The sequence below is a fragment of the Dermochelys coriacea genome, chromosome 1, assembly GCF_009764565.3.
Source record: "Dermochelys coriacea isolate rDerCor1 chromosome 1, rDerCor1.pri.v4, whole genome shotgun sequence".
NCBI classification, from domain to species: domain Eukaryota; kingdom Metazoa; phylum Chordata; order Testudines; family Dermochelyidae; genus Dermochelys; species Dermochelys coriacea.
The window spans coordinates 247,071,863-247,093,111 of record NC_050068.2 but is presented as its reverse complement, the minus strand read 5'-3'; the positions used below and the strand labels follow the sequence as shown (position 1 = coordinate 247,093,111).

Genomic DNA, 21,249 nt, shown 5'->3' with positions numbered 1-21,249 from the left:
TTTGGCATAGCTCCCTGCCTGCTCCAAACCTACCAGGGTACATAAGTACAGAAAGGGTTGCTGGTCTTGAAACAGTTCAGCTGCCCAAGTTAACAGACTTTCTGTAATTCATGTAAGTCCCTGCCTGATGTACCAGAGTTGGTTCATCTGACTGGGGGAAGTGGTTGGAGGAAGGAGGGGAGGGGACAGATACGTAAGCAGTATTGGAGGTTACAGTCAAGGGGCCCCTTTTGTAGTGTTCCTGGAACTCGGCTCACTTAGCCTCGAGTCTTCAGTAACCTCTCTCCTGCAACTGTTGGTGGAGGTGGAGATTCTAAGCAAGATTAGAAGGCAATCATCCTCATCAAATTTGAGATGTGAAGGGCAATGGACCTTCTGAGGCCCTTATCAGAATCCCATAGAGCCCTGCAAATCCACAGATATCTGTGAAGGGCTCTATCCATTTAGACACTACAAAATCACTAGAGCCTTTTGGGTTCTTTTTTTAAAACATTAAAGCAAATTAAATGTCTTGTCCCTTAGATTACATATTTAATTATTTACGTTTTCCTTTTATAGGAAAAATCTTAGCTGATGAGCCACATCCTGAGCTGCTGCAAGAGGAACAGAACTGAAAACTCTGTCCCTACCAGCACTCCTGGTCCCTGATGTGTTTCGGGAAGGGAGAGGTGGCAGGGAGGCAGAGCTGACTTGTGGTTCTTCGGGCTGCATTTGCAGCAGCTCCAACTAGCTAACCAGCTGTGATTCACCAGGCTTGGCAAGATGCCTGTCTCAGAATAATAGCTCTGTTTCTGAGACAGTCAACAGGAAGTCCTCACCTTCCACTCCCCTCCCAGTTTATTTAAAACTGTCATAGGATCTGAAGTGCCAACCTGACTTCTCTGATTCCCCTGACTGTGATCTACCTGAAGATTACCAGTAGTGGAATTACCTGTATGACAGGCTCATCAGACAGGCCCTACCTTCAAGAGGGGAATTACTTCCAGGGATAGGTGGGGAATTGCCTTCTGATCATCTGTAGAATTCACCAAGAAACTTTGTGAACAGAGTTCAGGTTGCCAATTGGTGTGGGGACAATGCTGCCTTAACTGTGCATTTCTCGGTTTTCTAACATTTAAGCATTAGGTGTTGAATATCCATATTCAGGAAAGATACAAAGAGAATAGAGCATTGAGTGCATACATCCTTAACTCTACATCGTTTCTTTTTAGAATCTTCATATGCATAAAGTTTAAGCCATCTCTGGGATTCTGTGTTGGCCCTGGTAAGAATGGAAAACCAATTTTGCAGCATTTGATTGGCATTGGAGAGTAACCATCAATAAACTAGATGCTTGAAATTTCAGTGAACTTACATCTTTATGGACTTGAAATGCTCAGTGGAATTTCAAGTGGGGGCTAAGAGAACTTTCTGGGAGCAAAAAGATGTAATTGGCAATTAGTCAAGTATGCCACTTTTAATGCTGCTGCAGTTGCTGCTGCTTACTTCTGAGGGCATTCTGCGCCAAAAAAATAAAAATTATGTGCACGATCTTTTAAAATTCTGTTAATTTTATTTGTCAAATAAATATGGAGGCTCCAGGATGGCATTGGGGAGCACAGGCTACTGGCTGCACAGAGGTAGGAGATCACTGTGCAGTTCCTCTGGGACACGGACTCAGCAGTGAGGTTGCACCCAACCCTGACACAGCACAAAGACCAGGCCTGCCCCAGAAACCCCCCAGGACCCGACCCTCCATGACACGTGCACCAGGTGTGGACAGACAGGCTCAGCAAGGCAGGATCCAAGTGTGGAGGGGCTTAGTGTTGAGGGATCCAGGTGTAGTTTGAGAGGGTTCTGTGCGGGACAATCTGGGTTTGGGCAGCTCAGTAGGGGATCCAGGTACAGGGGGGATCCTTGATGCACAGGGGCTTGTTGGTGGGGGTACGTTCTGGGGGTCTGAGTGTGGGTGAGTGAGCATTGGCGGGAGGGTCTGGGTATGAGGGGGTCTGGATACACAGGGGTTGGGTGAATGGGGGAGCAGCTCCCTTTACCAGGATCCCTCCCCCTGCAGCTGAGGGGCTATGGATGCAGGAAGCTGGGTAGAGGGGGAGTTTGCAGAGCTTCCTTCAGCTGGGGGTGAAATCTGGGAGTGGGTCTGACCTGGCCCCAGATGCTATGCAAGGGAAGAGGAAATCCTGTCCTCCCCAGTCTAGCCAGGACTAGCAGCTGAGCCCGGCACAGGGTGGAGTCCCCATCCAGGTCTTCCTCAGTCCCGCCTCCTGCCCCACGGTGATTTACCTCTCTGCTGTCTGCCCTGAGCCCCTAAAACATAATGCACTGCTAGGGAGGGTCGCATGACCACTCTTGTGGCTTCTCTTTTCTTCCCTGTCAGAAAGTCATTTTTATGGGGAGATACAAAGATATCTGCAGGGGACATAAATTCTGCACCTGTGCAGTGGCACAGAATTCCCCCAGGAGTAACTTCTGGTCAGTTCTTTACCAGTACTGACATTGGTTACAAGGGAGCATTCTCTCTCAGGCTTTGACCTACTAATGTAGTTGCACTGAAGTTCCTGGGGAAATGAAAATACAGAACAAAATTTACTATAGTAGTTTTGTACTTGCCTTTTAAGAAGTGCAAAAACGTTTTTCATGTGTTATGGAAGCGTGGCCTTTTGGTTAAGGTATTTGAACTTTTGGTTTAATACATCAATATATCTTAAGATGGTGATATTCTACAAGTACAAGCATTTTCATGTGAGATGAAAGTCAAATGTAATTACTTATTACTTGATCTATCCAAGAGGCAAGACTTTTACATTAATGTGCAAAATAAAATACAAAATAACCTATTGATATTTAGCATGAGATTTGTAAGTGATTCAGTATAAATCTGATAAGACTCTTGCATAAGGCTTATGGCACTGAGACACTTGTCTCCTGAAGTGCATGGTTTCTGTTCCCTTTCTGCATGGTTTCCCTAAGCCACATGCTTCTGCAAAAGTTAGGGGTGTCTGTTTCTCATAGTCGTAGCACTTTAGAACTCCTACATCAGTGGAAACACTCAACTGTTTCCATTCAGACTTTTTTCCTCAAAAAAGTAGAAATTGATTTGCTCAGTTTTCTTTATTACTTGCAGCAAAGTGAGGTGTATTTGGAAAATTTTGAGATTGCAGGTGATTGAGTGTTCTCAGGCATTGCTGTCACACTAATCATAGTGATTGGCTGCAGTCTATTACAGGCATGATTTTGACAGATTGGTTCATTAAATGTTTTCACATCAGTTGTCTTTTTCTGATGGTTCAGGCCTGTCTTCACCTAAAACACAAGCACTGATAAACCATCAGGAAGTTGCCAAGATGAACCTGAGGGACAAAAGTAACATTTTCTTTGGGATTATTGGTAGAGAAGGGTGAGAACCCTTCCGAATTGTGTTAACCCTAAAACCTTTGTGTCAAAACTCACTAACTCTTGTTTAGTGTTTCTAGCCCCTCTGTTTGCAACTAGTTATGCAATTTGAAAACAGATTTAAGTGGCAAGAATTAGACTTTGTGGTGGGGGACATTTAAATGTATGCAAACTCCTTTCTGTCCATTACAAGGGTGTAAAAGAGTTTGAGGGAGAATGCCAGTTCCTCTGGTACAAAACCAAAATGGTGGGTTACCAAAATCACTCACTCCTTTTATTTCTTTAAAATACTGGTTATTTCCCATCAAAACTGTCATCGCTAGCAAAGCATAGCTGGCTAGGAAATAATCAGAATAATAGATACAAATCCCACAGTTTTATGCCAGGCTCCTGAGAATGTTCTAAATTAGTATTTTGATTTGAAAAAGTTGTATCTAGGGAAAAAATAGAACTGTATTTGCCTATTTTAACAAAAGGCAGTTGTGGTCTTATACTGTCCAATACCTAAACAATGGATAGTAATATAACTGATGTGAAGTTTTAAAGTAGGAATGTGAAATGTTGACATTCTGAGGTGCAGAGCAAACTTTGGGGGTCAACATACTTGGGTTCCTGCAATGAATTAGCACTTTGTCATACCCATTTAGAAGGAAAATTGGGCTGCTGAAGTAATCCTCTTCTTTTGTGGCACAGTAAGATCTTTCTGACAGAGCATGCACCGAACATTAACTGTGAGACTGCATTTTCAAATGAGTTTGAGACATGACCTGAGATGCAATTTTAAAAATAACCTTCCGAGCAGTGATACTCAAACCTCAGTGGCTCAGGAGCAAAAATAGCGATCAGTGTTACGCAAAAGAGCCACAGTAGTGTGAATTCGTTGTTTAATTTACTATAGTACTATATTTAAACAGTATGATGGGAAACATTTAGTGATTATTTTCATATAGAATATAAAGTAATACTAAAATACTTGGTTAATAATAATATATTCTCACAGCAAAATAAAATAATATCAGGTCAACTACAGTCTGTTAATAACATAGTAAAAGCATCCTGATTGGTTATTAATTAAATCAGTGTTTTAATATTATGAGCTGCAAAGAGCCACAGGAGACACATTAAAGAGCCGCTTGAGGCTCACGAGCCTCAGTCTGGGTATCACTACGATAGAGGGTAATTTTTTTTTGTACTTCACCTTTGCCAAAAAGTGTGCAGTAAATTCTCAAGATTTGCATATAAATAAAGTTACACTAGTCGTGACGTGCACGCTTATGAACTCCCTGGCAAGAAAGTTTGGTCTCCCTAATGCTGTTTCTGACTACTTTGACCTATATTTAACAAAAAAAAACCTCTTGTTTTTGGAGGCATAAAAGTTGGCTAATAGCCAATAGGTTTACTTATCAAAGCTTAGTTTCAAATCCTTGTTGGGTCTCAACTGAAAATTAGACTGGCCGTTTCCTTCTATGTGGGCATGTGGCTGAATCCCAGTTTCTCAAAGATCTTTCTACTCCAGAAAGTCTTAGGGCTCAAATAATGACAACTTTGTAAGGTTGAAGTGCCTTGGCAATAATGTGTGGATAAGCCCTACACAGTTCTTGAGTTAATCTTGGTTCGGACCATCACTGAAAATTCCTTACTTGTGAGCACTAAACTTGCCCACATGTGGTGTGTTTTTTTGTTTTGTTTTTTTAAAACCCTGTTTCTTCAATTGCATGGAATTAGGGTTATGCTGAAATACTGTAAATCACCCATTTAATTTCTGTTGAATGCAGAAAGATATTTGATGCAGAAGTAATGTGTGACTTCAGATCGAAAAATTAAAGGAAAAAATGGACTAAAACTATACTGCAATTGTTTGGGGAATCAGAACTTGGGCAAAAAATTTTGAGAAAAGCAGTGCAGTATTTTTTGTTTTTAAAATTGGTGGGGAATTAGGAAGCACAATCTGTTAAATGTTTCAGACCTCTGAGCTACTAAAATACAATTAGGGATTGTGTTAGGCACAGTATACGTGATATGAAAACACTGTACCTACCCCAAAAAAGTCTAAGGATGAAATGAGACAGGATTAAATACAGTAAATTCCTCAAGACTTGTTAGACAGTACCTGTTTTTTCTTCCCCATTCCACTTAATCTAACCAGAGGAAAATATAATTTGTCTGAGGGTCTATAACAGCTTCTTCTGAGATTTTAAGAGGTTGATTTTCTTCAGTGCTACTCCATTATTTAACCAGAAGGTGAGGAAGTATTCTCAGACCTTGGGAGTTCCATCAGATCACGTCTGATGCATTTCATGTAATCTGTCTTGAGACTCCGTACCAAAGTGAGTCTCATGGGGCAACATGTTCTGTTGCTGCCAAGTTAAATTTTTTTTATAGAACTGCCATTTAGATTATTACTTTAAAAAAAACTGTCTCAACAATGTATATTTTTAAAATTAAGGGATATACTTTAAGTCTAATGGCTTTTCAGAGAGCTCTTAAAGAATTGGCAGGTCTGTAATTGTTCTAGATGATTACTAAGGTTACAAAGCAATTAATAAATGCCAAACAATATTAGTGCTCTAAATAAAAGTTTCCTTCACAGTTAATAAATCATTCTCTGCACTCCAACTAGGAGGGAGTGGGGAAGGAGTATTGCTTTGCAAGTCTGTCTTTCAGCTTGTGGACAGCTCCAGTAGGTAACGCTTGTAGCATCACAACACAGCATTGCCCAGATCCCTTTGTCTTTTACGTTCCTGGTATTTACATGTGATTTAGACATGAAAGAAGCCTTGGTAAGAATAACAATTAACATAAGAACGGCCATACGGGTCAAACCAGAGGTCCATCTAGTCCAGTATCCTGTCTTCTGACAGTGGCCAGTGCCAGGTGCCCCAGAGGGAATGAACAGAATAGGTAATCATCAAGTGATCCATTCCTTGTCACTCATTCCCAGCTTCTGGTAAACAGAGGCTAGGGACACCATTCTTGCTCATCCTGGCTAATAGCCATTGATAGAATTTATCTAGTTTTTTTTAATCCAGTTATGGTCTTGGCCTTCACAACATCCTCTGGCAAGGAGTTCCACAGGTTGACTGTGTGTTGTGTGAAGAAATACTTCCTTTTATTTATTTTAAACAATTAAGGTTTTTGATGTAGCTTCTTTCATCCAACTGGATCTTGAACTTTATTTTGTCATTTAAAATTTGATGCATGATGAGGCAGTGGTTTTCCTCAGAAAAAGTCCCAACTCTTGGGGCTTACATCGACCTAATTATGTCTGTGTACAGACTACAGCTTTGCTTCTGCCGATTGCAAGTGCCCTACTACAGAGGCGTAGGGCTTATTTTGGTGCAGTTAGGATGACAGTGTCCATGTAGATGCTCTGTTACTTATATTGACTCTTGGCTGTCATTCTTGTCAATTTAACGGCTCTGTGCTGCAGCAGTGAAAGCCAGGCTATCAGGGTGGGTGGGTACTCCAGCTAGAGCCTGGCTGCCCACAGGCTCCTCATCCCACTCTATGCTGCCAGCCAGGCTACTGCCTGGTGGCTCCCGCGGGGATCTGTGGTGCTGTGCACAGAGGCTCGCTGTGGGGAGCCCTGGTACTGCCCCCCACCTTACTCTCAGCTCCCCACAGCCAGGCTCTCGGTGGGGAGTTCTGCATCCAGAGTCCAGACAGATCCCGGGCAGCTGCCGGGCTACCAGCAGAGAGCTGAATGGGAGCAGCCCCCTTCACTGCCCCTCTTAAGTCGTTGGAAGAAAATCTTGACTTTGAATCAAATCTCTGTCTGTTGAGCAGAGAGAGAACATCTGTAATTGGTACAGAAGATCTGAAGAAGAAGACTAACAGAAACTTCCCTGTTTTGTAGTTCCTTTTGGTTAATCTCTAATGTATTCTAGCATTTCAGTTGGGTTTAGTGTGCAGGTGTTGGATGGTGTTGGTGGCTTATGGTAGACAGGAGGTCAAGCTAGATGATCTGGTGGTCCTTCTAGCCTAAAACTCTGACTCAGCTTGTTCACCTATACCACCTTATTTTCAGACTGGAATACAAATTAATGTATTCAGAACCTACTTTACTGTTGGAAGCAGATGGCATCCTTTATTTGTGCTCTTTCCATTGTAGTAATACTTTTATGCCAACGTACAAAACTAAATGTTTCTGCCCTGAAAACTTATTTTATTGTCTATTACACTACCTAGGTGCTGCATAGTTAGAAACAAGAGCTCAGGACTTGGTCTGGTCTGTAACTTAAAAATTTGGTTTCCTTGCCAAAAATTCTAACCTTCCATTCTGAAGAACATTTTAACTGTTTGAAATCTAAGCAAAATAGATTCAAACATTATATGTACAGGAAACATTTTAGTCAATGTCACTGTCAGTGTACATAGCCAAAAAAGCAAACTGCTAAATCTTGCCCAGATGAATTGTGACACAACTCTCAAATGTATGTAATGAATTGATAGTATTCCAATTCCTATTCACAAGTGTAATTTGGTATGGCATCATGAGAATCCTGAGAGTCTACTGCCCTTAAACATATTTAAAAATTCCCTCTTAGACATGCATATGTGCTACCATTACTGCGCCTAATGCTTTCTTCCAACACGCAAACAGAATGGCTGCGGTCTTGGTAACTGTACTCCTTTTGTGTACAACTACACTGCACTAAAAGACCCATAGCATAACTGCCCTGGGTCAGCTGACTCTGGCTCAGGGGACTTAGGCTTCAGGCTATAAAATTGCAGTATAGACATTTTGGGCTTGGGCTGGATCCCACGCTATGAGATCCTTCTCCCTCGCAAGGTCCCAGAGCCTGGGCTCCAGTCCGAGCCCAAAAGTCTACACTGCAAATTTTAGCAGCGAGCCCAAGTCAACTGACCCAGGCTCTGAGACTCTCTGCCATGTGTTGTTTTTTCGCAGTGTAGACATACCCTTTGTTCCTCTACCCAATAGTGCTTTCCCATGTGCTGGGAGCAGCAAAGGCATTATCTTCAGCTGTTGTGCATTGAGTACAAAACGGATTAATCTCTCCAGCAAGCGGCCCTCTCCATAGTCACAGCAGAAAAGCAACACAAACAGTAGGAATGGAAACTGAAGATGCTACTGAGTCTGGAAGTACACTAGTCCCTCCCAGTCAGTGTGGAGGCATATTAAAATGGTATGGGAACATTTCCATTTTTGCTGACTATGCTCTACCTTCTCTGTGTATAGAAAATTTCAGTCTCTAGTCCCATCAGTAAGGGTACTTGTAGAAAAGTGTCAATCTTTATTAGAAAAAGGTATTCTCTGAGGGATTTATTTTGCATTTTTCATAACTTGTTTTTCAAGTTGTCATAACTTGAAATGCCTTGAAATGATATCAAATCATATTCTGTTAAAATTTAATTAGTCTTAAAATAAAATGTCTGTTTTCATATTTGTACTTCCAGAAACTCCAACCTAGATTTGTGTAAAACAGTACACTTTTCAGGTGACAAAGTTCATGCAGATTTGTAGGGATTCATATTATAAACTCCACAAAGGTCCTACAGAACCTTTCAGATACTATCCAGTCTTGAAAACTTCACTGTCAGAATCTAATTCTGTCCGTTGACCACACTTTACTTTGCTCCAATTTTATTGTTCTACATAAAAATAATTAGTTTTGGTATAGAAGTGCAGTTGCTTTGTAAAGTATAAAGGACAAGTGCATTTGGTCCTACTATTGCTTTAACGACTCCATTCTTGTTTTATTCTTACATTTAATAGACACATTTTCTAGCTGTTGTACAATTAAAGGGCTCATGGTGTTAAAACAATATTATCTTTCAATGCCACCTGCTGCTGTTTCCTCAAAGTGGAGCTGAACTACAGGAATAACTTTAGTAGTTGAATATTGTAACTTTGGAGTAAAATCACTCCTTATCTACTAGTTACTTCCACTGCTAAAACCAGACTATATACAGAGCCTGGATAGTGTAAAGAATCTTAGCACTTTACTGACCTTCCAAAATGTATGTGTATTTTTGAAGTTTTGTCATGTTCATCTTCCCTAGAAGTGTGTTCTTGGCTTGATTGAGGTGGTGTGAAGTATTTACGGCAAGTTACTATGAACTTCCTCAGTCCAATATCTCGGAAAAGTGTGTCATGAGTGTTTTCAAAAAGCACTCCATTTGGCTCTCGGCTTTTGCAGCATGTCTGTCCCCATGTGTTGGAAAGTAGCAGAATGTATGCAGACCTTGCTTAGTTACCATTTGGGCTTGACACCAGGAAAATCAATTTCTCTAACTTATAATTCAGTGCATCTCACTACATTGGGCACACTTAAACTTTTACCATTCTGAATGTTTCTAGTGGCGTTCCCCAGTAGTGACACAACTTTTCACTAGAACCTAGAATCTTTCAAATGACATTAACTCTGCCCATTGTGTTGGCACCTAGCCCAGTGGGGTGTCTGGGTGCTACAAGATAAAGATAACTTCTTATAGGTTGGGTTAACATGAGTAAATATGGGGGAAGCTTCATTTCTTGGAAGACAGGATTAGGAAGGTAAATAGATCAGCGGGCTGAAAACAGAATGTTTGTGCTAACTATGATCGGTAAATGGGTAAGTGAGCTAAGGGACACGTATCAGAACTAGCTAAGATAAGGAAAGAAAACTCCCAGTGGGACAATCAGGTAATGATTGATTGAAATAAGTTGGGAACATAAAGATGAGATAAAGGGTAAATTATATAGGAACAGTGTTGTGGACACAGCATGCTGTTTAGGGATTGGTTTCTATGAAGTAACCAAGCCAATCCCACATGTAATACAATGTATAGTACGTGTAATGTAATGTGTAAGTGTGTATATAAAAGAAGAGATTTGCTGTGTAATTTCAGGAGTGTGGTACACCCTACAACCACCCCCTATGCTTGAGTCTGATCAACTCAGCGTTACAGTGCTGTATGCCAAATAAACTAACTTGAGTTGTGGGACTGGAGTCCAACTGAGTTAATGGGGATCTGAGTGGAAGAGGTCTTGGGGGGAACCCCAAAACTTCTGTGATACACAGTAGATGCATTTTGTTGCCCTAAGGGATGTGGTGCACATCTTTGGGTGGCAAAAGCGCACTGATTTTACAGATGCTTGCTTTGGCTAATGCTGCTAGCATGTTAGAGTAGAAAGGTGAGGAATGAATGTCTTCCTCAAAAAGAGATAAGAGTGAAGTAGACCAAAGGGCAGAAAAGCTGGCTTAACATTTTTTAATCTGTTTGCTTCAGATGGGGAAAGAAATGAAAACTGTAGAATCACCTTGCCCATATTTTCAAAATGTCTTGTGGTTTTGAAAATTGAAAACTTGGGTTTTTTAGGCATTTTGACCTAAACTTATGACTTTTTTGCATTGTGCAGAAATGCACAAACAGGAATCTTTCCTTCAAGTGGAGAGACCATTCTTATAAACCAGAGCACTTATTTTTAGGAAACTTAGTCCTTTGTTAGACTGTAATATCATGGGTAATATGTAGTGGGTTTTATCCTACATGTGATTAAACAATTTTATAACTCTCTCACACCTTAGATAAGAAACTTATCTATGTTCGCTTTTTTGTAGTATTGAAGAAGTGTACTATAGCAAATGCAAAATTAATCTTGATAAATTATGCTTATTTTCTAACAGTTTTAATTTGTTTAGAATTTATAATAAACACTGATCAGATTCTCTCAATCATTTGAACACACCAGTATTTTATTTTTAGTATGCCAATAGGGATATCTCTGGTTAATCCTTTACCTAATTAACAGTCAGCTTGCAAGCTCTTACAGCGTGTCATCTGCCAGCATCTTGGGAACATAACAATCAGGGTTCAGACTCAGAACAGAATGTCTTAATGGCACTAAAAGATGACCTTATAGCCATGGACGTAGGCAGAATTTCCATGCTCAAACTGCTCGACCTCAGAGAGTAAACAGCAAGTTATTGCTAACCCAGCTACCTGATGTAGCACAGCACTGCAGTGGCTCCAGTAGTTCCTCTCCAGGAGAACTGAGTGATGATGGGTAACTGCTTCAAATGCACTTACTTGTGGCATCCCAGAGGGATTCATGCCATCCCCCATTGTTTATCACATGGGAGATGCCACATACTCAGCTGCCAACAACATGACATGACACTCAAGTGTGCTTCATTCACCACTCATGCAACCACTGCCGCAGCTAAGATGTCATAGGGCCTACTAGGGATCACTGTTCAGATGAAAAGTAGCTGGTTCAAGTTGCACTAAGGCAACAGCATTGATGCTGGTTAGAAGGGGAAAATGATCTGAACTAGCAAATATTGTCCTCACCTTCCATTGAAGGCATGCAGCACCATTGATCAAACTGGTGCAAAATGTCATAGAGGACCCAGACATCTCACTAAACTTTCATGACCTGGTGGTGGTGGTTTAAAAAAAATAAAATAAAGCCTTTCAATTCCAGCTCACTGGGAAATTTGTACAGCTCAGAGGAAGGGGCCTGCTCATGCTGTTACAGTACTCAAATTACAATTGGTAGGGAAAGTTTACATTGAATATATGGACATTGCTTTAAAAATGAAGTACAAGAATGTACAAATGTTAACTGTGCTGCCTGTCCTGCAGACACAGTGAGTGTTGTCCAAATACTAAACCTCTGGTTCCACCATATGTAGTTTGCTGAAGGTCACATAGCAATTTAGTGTCAGAATCCAAGTTAGAACTCAAGTTCTTGGCCCCTATCCACAGGCTAAACCTTTTGAACAGTTCCTCTTCTACTGGAAATAAGTATTGAATTTCCAAAGGAGACCAATTAATCTAGCACTCATTTCTCTATTTGGGATTTTGCATCAAGTTGGTGATACTGGGAATAGGGCTAATAAGTACCTTTTTAGGAGAGATCCTACATTATAGACCACTAAGTAATATGTGAGAGGTTATCGTCCTATCTTGAGATTAGATTTGAGTTCGTTTTGGTTTTTTTTTGGGGGGGGGGAGAAGTTACCATTTATTGGGGTAGTTTAAAGAAACATTTACATTGAAGGCCTTCAGGAGTTTGCTTTCAAGTGCAGTATGTTCTTTATTCTTAATCATCTAAGTGTGGACTTGCGTGAAACTTGTAACATGGTTTCATTTTAGCAAGGGCCTTACTTTATGTTCTCACTTAGAGATATTAATATCCTTGGTATGAGATTGATTTAAATCAATCTTGCAAAAAGTCAACCTAATTTGAAATTGTGTGCTATTGCAGTTTTAGATTAAAATGTATGAGCTAAATTGAAAATGCTGTTTAAAATGCTACAGTCTTAAGTGAGAGTATTTTATATGAATTTCACAAACCCGCTGAATGTAAAACAAAAACAAACTATTAACACTCTACTTACAATGATTCTATTCAATTGAGAGTTACCAGGAAAAAATGTAAGCACAAAACTAAATTACTTTAGCGAGAACTATGAAGTATAGAGATATAATACACTAAAGTTGAAATTTGTAAATTGCAATCAAATATATCACCAGAACAATACTAGTGTTGTAATGCAACATTTTCAATTATAATTTGAGAGCAAGAATAAGAGTCTTATTATCCAATTAACTCATTATCCAATTTTACAATTATGGTAGGGTGACCATATGTCCCGTTTTGGCTGGGACGGTCCCTTTTTTTTTTTTAAGCCCTGTCCTAGCCATCCTGACTTTATTGGCAAAAGTGGGCATTTGTCTCATCTGCTCTTGCCAACTTGAGTGGCTAGCAAGAGCAAAAGGGACAAATGCCAACTTTTGTCAAAAAAGTGGGATGTGGTGCGGAGGTACATGCAGGGGGTGAGCGGAGATGCCAGCCCTACACAGGGTGGGGAGGCAGGGCTTTGGTGGTGGGCGAGGGGGAGTTCCAGTGCATGGGCAGCAGGTTAGGGTTCAAGTGACCAGCAACAGTCTCACCGGGTGTGAGTGAAGTGGTAGAAATATATACATAGAATTCATAATCTTTCATAGAATTAATAATCGTACAGATTCCCAAATTACCACAGGTGGTCTAACGACAAAGGATGTTAACGAGGCCCTGGGATTTGTCTTTATTGATATTGATGAATATTAAGTGTGAAACTTACTTTTAGGTTTTATGTATGGATTTAGTCTACTAAAAAAGAGGAACAACTAAATGTTTCCAAGTGCATAATAGCTTCTCTAGGATACAGCTAAAGCAATAATTCTGTATTCTTCTACACTTTTCTTCCATCAGTATAGTCTTAGTATGAAATTTAAAAAAAGTATATTCTTTAATTTTAAGGATGAGGGTAGTAAATAGAATTAAAGATGGAAAATTTCTGGTAGTCTCTGAAATCCTTTTATTTCCAGAGTAATTCTATTCACTGAGCATACTTCCTGGCACCTTGTCCAATCTAACTTTGTCACTATCAATGGGTCTTCCTCCTCTTCCCAGGGAGTCTTTTTCACAGTTTCATACTTCATTTTTAGGCAATATCTTTCCTGAATAGCTTTTCCTTTCATCCCATTAGTTCTTTTACTCCACCTCCACTTCCTTTTGTATTTCCACCATTAATCTGCAAACTTACCATGTCCTCTTAGTATTTTAGCTAAACTACCCATAATTTGTCCTTAGTCTCCACTTTCATGCGCAATGTGACTACACAAAATGCAAAGTAAGTATAATTAACCAGGTGCAAGGCAATGGAGATGGGTCCATTCCACTTCTAACTTTTCTGTTATCTCTACTTCCAGGTCTGATATTTTTGTTCTCTTTTGAGCTTCCTCTAATCTTTTTGGTCCTAGAGTCTCTAGATGTACACACTATTGCAAGTGTAGTTTAACCTGATATGTAAAGAAAAGGTGCTGTTGCTTTCCTTCTTGGAAAGATGTTGCTTTTGGTTTTTCCATTTTATTCTACCAATTTTATGGCTTCACGCTTTTAGAATGCCATTTTAAAAAGTCTAGAAACAAACATATCTTCCATAGTGTCTTAACCTCATCCCTCCCCCCCCCCTTCACCGCCAGACTATACAGTGATCACCTACTGCCATGACATGACATAAGGGAAGGAAAATTGGACAATTTTTTAAAGGGGGGGGGGTGAGACAAGTAAGTAACATTGAATTGCAGTGTGGAACAGCCTATTCATATTCCTGTAGTTTAGGACTGACCAGATGAAAACTCTGTACTGTGCTAGGTTTGGGTCTTATACATCAAAACAATTTTCTGCCATTCATTATTTTTGTTTCCATTGCCTAGAACATTGTGGAAAGCTGGGTAGTAAAGTCACTGTCATCCAAATTTCAGTACTTATTTAATTTTACGTTATTTAAATAGTAAGCTGCACTGGGTCTTGTAAAATTAATTTGGCCATCATTAATGACCTAATATATCGAAATTAGGGCAACGTACTGGTGAGCAGGCTTATTGTTGAGAATTTTGATGTGATGGTGGACAGTATTATTCCTTAACTTTTGTCTTGTTTAATTGATTCCCCCTCATTATAGCTTAGTAGGCTTTTTTGAAGGTATTTGTATTGTTTTTGAGAATATAGGAGAACATTTCTATGAATTAGTAATGGGGGAACTATAGTGACTTATTGAACTTTGCATCATAGCAAGTATGTGAACAAATAAAAGAATGCATAATGAAATGCACTGTTTCATCCAGTTTCTGATATCTAATGGGCTATGCTAGTAAATAATATGTACTATAATTCATAAAATAGTTTTAATGTGATCTTTCTGCAGCACTTTGTACCATTCAAAGTGGAGTGGCAACCATTTTTGTGTATTAGCTCAACTTCAAAACCAAAAGATTGAATATATTTAGCTATGAAACTAAGTAGCTTGTGGTTTCTAACTGAGAAATATACAGCATGTAAAGGAAATTTGTGAGCAATTTAGTGAGTTGTTCAAAATAGTTCTCCAGTGTGAGTAATGACTAGTGTGCCAGAACCCCTTCACAAGAAACTGCCGATATCAAGATGCAAACTCCCTTAAGTGACAAATCTTCTCATGTTTTTACAGGGTGCTGATATGACTGTGAAAGGCCCAGATGGACTAACTGCCTTTGAAGCCACTGACAACCAGGCAATCAAAGTTCTTCTTCAGTGATGGATGGACTGATATAACTGTCTTTTCTGTGGCCTCACACTGCTGCCTGTCTTTAACTCTTTGTATCTTCCAGCTTCTTCAGCTAAATACTTTGGGGGGGAGGGGAATTCTCAATGAATCAAACTAACTAGGGGTCTCAATCAAAACGATAATCCGTTTGGAGAGAATGGAAATCAGTATAATCAGTGTCCTTCAGGATTTGTTTCATGCACAATCTTTTTTCCATTTCTAGTGAAAACAAACTTCTTCTGCAGGAGGGAGAAAGAACATGCACTTAAAAATTGGGTTGTAGGCCTCCCTGATCAATTCTATTAAGTTTTGTGTTGAAAGATCAATGTAGACAAAAGTACTGTATTAAGTACTCTAAAACGCTAACTAAGAGGCAGTAGTCCAATGCTGTTAGTGTCTGCCATGATATAAAATGTAGTAATTGAGGCATTTGGGTTGCTTGTATCTTGATAGCTATATCCTTCTGCTTTAAAGCATATGTTGAAATACTGAAGACTTCTGATACTAGTTAAAGGAGCTATCTCCACCTTGACTAATCAGATGCCACACTAACCTTTTTTTGACTCCTTGTAAATCAGGAAAGATCAGTTTAGGCAAGACCTTGTTATATTCCAAAAGGCCTGCCAAGGTACCTTTTGGAGGATTGAACTTCAGGATTTCCCTCCCCCACCCCCAATGTGTTCTAGTCCAGAACTGACCAATCTAACTTAAAATATTTTGGGGTCTGATAAGAAATGTCACTGCAGTTTACCCTTTTGGGTTGTCAGATGGAATTTCCTCATTTACCATGTCAATTTAAACAATATAGGCACATATGGTGAAAGCTCCAGGCCCTCTGGTACGCAAGAAGAATTTCTCTGCTACCTTAAATGATTTAAACTTAGTGCTGCTGGTAATTATTTAGATGTTCTCACTAGAAACGAATATCAGAGTTGCTAAATGTTTTTTGCTATAGTTTCAAAAAAATAGTTCTATGAAGAGCTTTTCTATATCCTACTGTCAGGAAAAGGAAGACTTAAATGCAGTTTCACTGAAATCTGTAACTACCACCAGAGAAAAAGTAAGATTTTTTTTTTTTAATGAATTTCCTAAGATTCTTCATCAACTGGCTGAAAAGGCACTTTTTTAATGTCAGGACTTCATGGAGAGCAACGGGCTTCTTCTGAAGCTCCTGTTGCATTACTACAGCATGTATGATCCCACAAATATGTTTAAATTTCATCTGGAAGTTAATGTACTAGTAAATATTACAGCAGTAGAACTGATAACTAATGGAAGCAGATTTAAGATTATAACAAGGGATTCCCACCCCATTCCACCCATGAAAGTCTGAGCTTTTGATTTTCATGTTTAATTTGCATTAGACACATACCAGCTCACCCAAACAATTCACAGTACCGTTTTTTTAAAGGCATACATTATATAAAAGAATATATTTACTTTTGGGATGTCAGTATATGCTGCTTTCAGGCATTATGGTAACGTAAAAAATGTGCATCGTGTTTAATGCAGAGTATGTTTAAACAAAACAAGGAAATCTTATTTTGATTTCCCATATCTGGAATTGAGGTGATGTCAGGAGGGTGAGCAATACAATATTTGGTGATTGCCATCCAGATAAATATATACTGAGACATTTTGGGTTCATATTTTAACCATGTTGCTATACTGTTGCAAATGAACTTCAATTATAAACAACCCTGTATTTAGAATGTAAATGAGAACAAACCGAGTTATACATATGCAGCATCCCCACAGGATAAAAAAAAAAATCAGGAATACAGTCATTCTGGCCAATGAGAAACTGTAGTGAGCCATTATTGATGGGTTTCTTGGATTTATGGGAGGTATGGATGGCAAAGAAGAGTGGAAAGATTAGAAATGTTTTAAAAACTGTAATCAATCACTGAGTAACTGATAAATGAATGAGCACATTTGACTAGCTGTTCTTTAATAAGCCTTTTAAAATAAAGAACTCTGTAATCTATCTCTAATCAATACTGGACTATCATCTCATTACGATAGTGTGGACTCTGAATACAAATTCTGACTTTCTGTAAGATATCACTGAAGTAATTAGTTCTATATTGGCATAAACTAGTCGCTACTTATGCTATTAAAATACTAGTCCAAATTGCAGTTTTCTGAAATCTTTTTTTTTTTTTAAATTTCAAGTTTGTAGTGAGTAGTGTCAACAAATTGTGTATCTGGCCATAACATAACCTCGTATTGTCCTTTTCTCTTTGCCTTAGCCTCCCTGCATATGCCACCTCCTATTAAGTGATCATAATTGTAGCACTGGATCATTTGAACCTTCTTTGTGCTAGTTCTTCTGGTGATACAGTAGAGGCTATCTAGCCTTAATTTCCTGCAATTATGAAAACACTTGAATTTTTTTGACCTATTTCATGTGAAAAAACCTGCAAACACTCTCTAACAAGACAAGTGTGTGTTTAATTTGACTGCAATATGAATCCAAGCCACTTTGCCAGAATAGATAAAGGATGATATTTAAATGTATGTTTTTACTAAAGAAGAAAAACTTGTTTGCTTTTTGCTCTACATAAAGGGTTGTCATTTTTTGTCCAGGTTTTAAGAAATATTAAACACTTTTGTCCATGCACAAAACAGAAAGATCATAGATTTGTTCATTCACTTCCTTTTCATCACATTATGTGAGAAATTGCCTGGCTACCTGTTTCTCTCACTAGCCCTTCGATGGGTGAAATTGTCAAACTGTAAATTCTTTTACGCACAGGAAACTGTAGAATAGTCTAACACAAAGGCTTAAATATCTTGTCAAAGCCAACTTGAAATGCATACATTTGGAAATCTACTTAGTTTTTATTGCTCTCCCTTTCAATTTGGGTTGAATGTTTTAGAACTAAAATGTATCTTGGTTTTTACATCCTCTGCTCCTCTTCCTTATTTAAAATAAATGCTTGAGACTTAAATGGAGCATCCTCCTCCTTTTAATACAATATTGAATGCATTAATTTGTCTGTAGAAGAGGCTGGTAAGAGTGGAGTGTCCTAGTTCAAGCAATTGCAGTGTTGCATGCAAAATTTCAAAATGAACTGTCTTAATTATATTTTGTAAATGAAGAAACAATCATATCTTTCTACGTAGTGATGGAAGAAAATTAATGCTTTGTGCATTTTGATATTCCTCTTTTCACCAGTGTAGTTATTTTGACACAGTTGGGTTTATCGTTATCATGGTTCATGGACATCAGAATGCTAAATGATACTGTATTTTTAAGTTTGTTGCAAGAATGAATGAATGAAATAAACTTGAATTGTGCTACAGAAGAATCAGCAGCTTTATTTCCCTACACACTATTCCTAGATGTATTTTTTGTTAATCTCTGCTCATATCTACGTAGCTGTTTAGCTTTAGTAGTTCAGTTTAACTGGCACTGTGCAGCATAACTTCAGCTATATTAATACAAATGTGGACAAATATAAATGTTGGTTTACATAAATGCTGTAAATCAATCTAAGTTATGCTAGTTGATGTAACTTAGGTCTCTTTACAGCGGTGTCTATGCCGCATTCTGTCAACAGAAGACTCTCCCATCAACACAGCTGCCGCCTCTCCACATCCTCAAGTACAGACATCCATAGGAGAGCGCTCTCCCATCAGCTTGGCATCTTCACCAGACCCGCTAAATCGACACCACTGTATTGATCACAGCAGTGCCAATTTAACTGGTCATGTAGACATGGTCTGAGAAACCAGTTTTGCTCTCGAGTGGCCACTAGTCTTAATATTAGCTACATAGCATTTATGTGCTCTAAATCATGTCTCTTCTCCTACCCCTCCCCTTTCTCTCCCCAAACCACCACCTCATTTCTCCGCCCCCCCCCCCCCAAAAAAAAACTTTGGGTCTGAATGAGCATGGAGACTCCCATAGACTTTCACTGGTCAATAAACAATTCGTCATATTGAGATTTGCTGCTTTAACAGAATGCTTGCATTTGCACTGGCTTCGTCTTTATTTGCCTGAAAGGCAAATAGACTCCACTTCATGTTTTGTGACAACTCAGATCTTCAGAGATTAAAAAGATTATTAATAAATGCAGGAAACCAGAGACTGATATGGAAACAAAGTGCAAGTGTACTTTCCAAACTACAGCAGACCCTCGCTAGAGCGCGGATTCGCATATAGCGCGGTCGCTGCGATGGATCCCAAATTTAAATATTTAAATTGGGATCCATGGTAACACAGCCCCCGCTATAACGCAATTAACGCGGTACCACACATGGATCCCGAACACCGCGTTCTAGCGAGGGTCTGGTGTATATCAATGCCCACTTTGAAAGAAATGTTTTATTAATCCTTTGCTCCCAGAGCCTGTACTTTCCCTGTTAGATAATAATGCATAGTGCTAAAGGCTTGCTGTCCCTAAAAATCAGTTTACTGTAATTGCCTTCTAGAGTGGATTAAAAGGACCTTGGAGAAAAACAAACTTTCCTGACTCTGTGCCTCAATTGTCCTTCAAGAGTATTGGAGTTTCTTCCTTCCTCAACTTTGCTGTCCAGAACATTTCAGTGAAGAGCTCATTTACAGTAGTAGGTATAGCTGGAGTGTATGTAGATGTTGCATATAACTTCACATTTTGTATTAATTTCTGTATCTATATAAGAAAGCATGGATAACACAAATTTTAATAGTTAATACTGTTCCTTGTAGCAGGAGAAATCTAGGTCTCATTTAAATTTTGTCCAAAACAAATTCAGTTTTTAAATGCATGTACAGTATTTTAAAAGAAATAACTTACGGTACAGAGTAGTAGTTCTTATAATGAAATGGAATATTGTTATAAAAATTATAAGGGACAAACTAGGATTCCAAAATGAGAAGCTTCACTTAAAGACTTGGATTTTTTCTGTAGTTTTCTATTTTGAAATCCTAAACTTATCTGCTAATGCTGTATGTACAGCCTGCTTCTTAAAACGTGGTAAATACATGTGGGAAACATTCACCACACATTAGCATTCCAAAGCAGTTCAAATGGTGCCACTGCCAGTGACAATTCATAATTGTATGGGTATGTAGTCAATCATTTGACATTCAGATGTTTATAAGATAACTTGCAGAAGCTTAACCCACGTCAGCCTATCTTCACCTGGCTAAGGAAGACAGAACCTCATTTGCTGAATAAATGTATATGTTATCCTCTTTCGATGTACTCCAAAGTGTATTTTTATGCTGGTAACTAATATCTTGAAAGGGCCCTGTTACTGAAAGTTAATTTTAACATATAGTGCCAGTCAACCCAAAGTGCTTTTCTACTCTACATCAGCAAAATACAGCCACCTTTGGGGAGGACAGCAGCCAAGTTACTGGCCCACATTTTACAGCAGGGTTTCTCAACCTTTTTCTTTGAGGCCCCCCCACCCCCCCCAACATGCTATTAAAAATTCCATGGCCCAGCTGTGCCACAACTACTATTTTTCTGTATATAAAAGTCAGGGCCAGTGTTAGGGGGTAGCAAGTAGGGCAATTTCCTGGGGCATCATGCCACAGGGGCCCTGTGAAGCTACGTTGCTTAGGTTTCAGCTGCAGCCCTGGATGTTTTAGCTCCATGCGAAACAGCTTTGGCTTTCTGCCCTGGACCCCAGTGAGTCTAACGCTGGCCCTGCTTGGCAGCCCCCTGAAACATGCTCATGCCCCCTTGCCCCTCCCCAGGGGCCCCAAACCCCTGGTTGAGAATCACTTACATGGCACAATGTGAGGAAGGAGAGAATTTGTACAATGGCATTTTTAACTTCT

General features: G+C 39.3%; 1 protein-coding gene across 3 annotated transcripts in view; it reads left to right on the top strand.

Moving 5' to 3' along the window:
* MTPN (myotrophin) overlaps positions 1 to 17,629 on the top strand; it is a 52,266-nt gene extending 34,637 nt beyond the window's left edge. For all 3 annotated transcript variants that reach the window (XM_038410085.2, XM_043518544.1, XM_038410094.2), the window contains one exon: positions 15,375 to 17,629. In XM_038410085.2, the coding sequence (XP_038266013.1) occupies positions 15,375 to 15,461 (87 nt within the window). In that variant the 3' untranslated portion in view covers positions 15,462 to 17,629. The remainder of the gene's footprint in view (positions 1 to 15,374) is intronic.
* Positions 17,630 to 21,249: the final 3,620 nt, after the last annotated feature.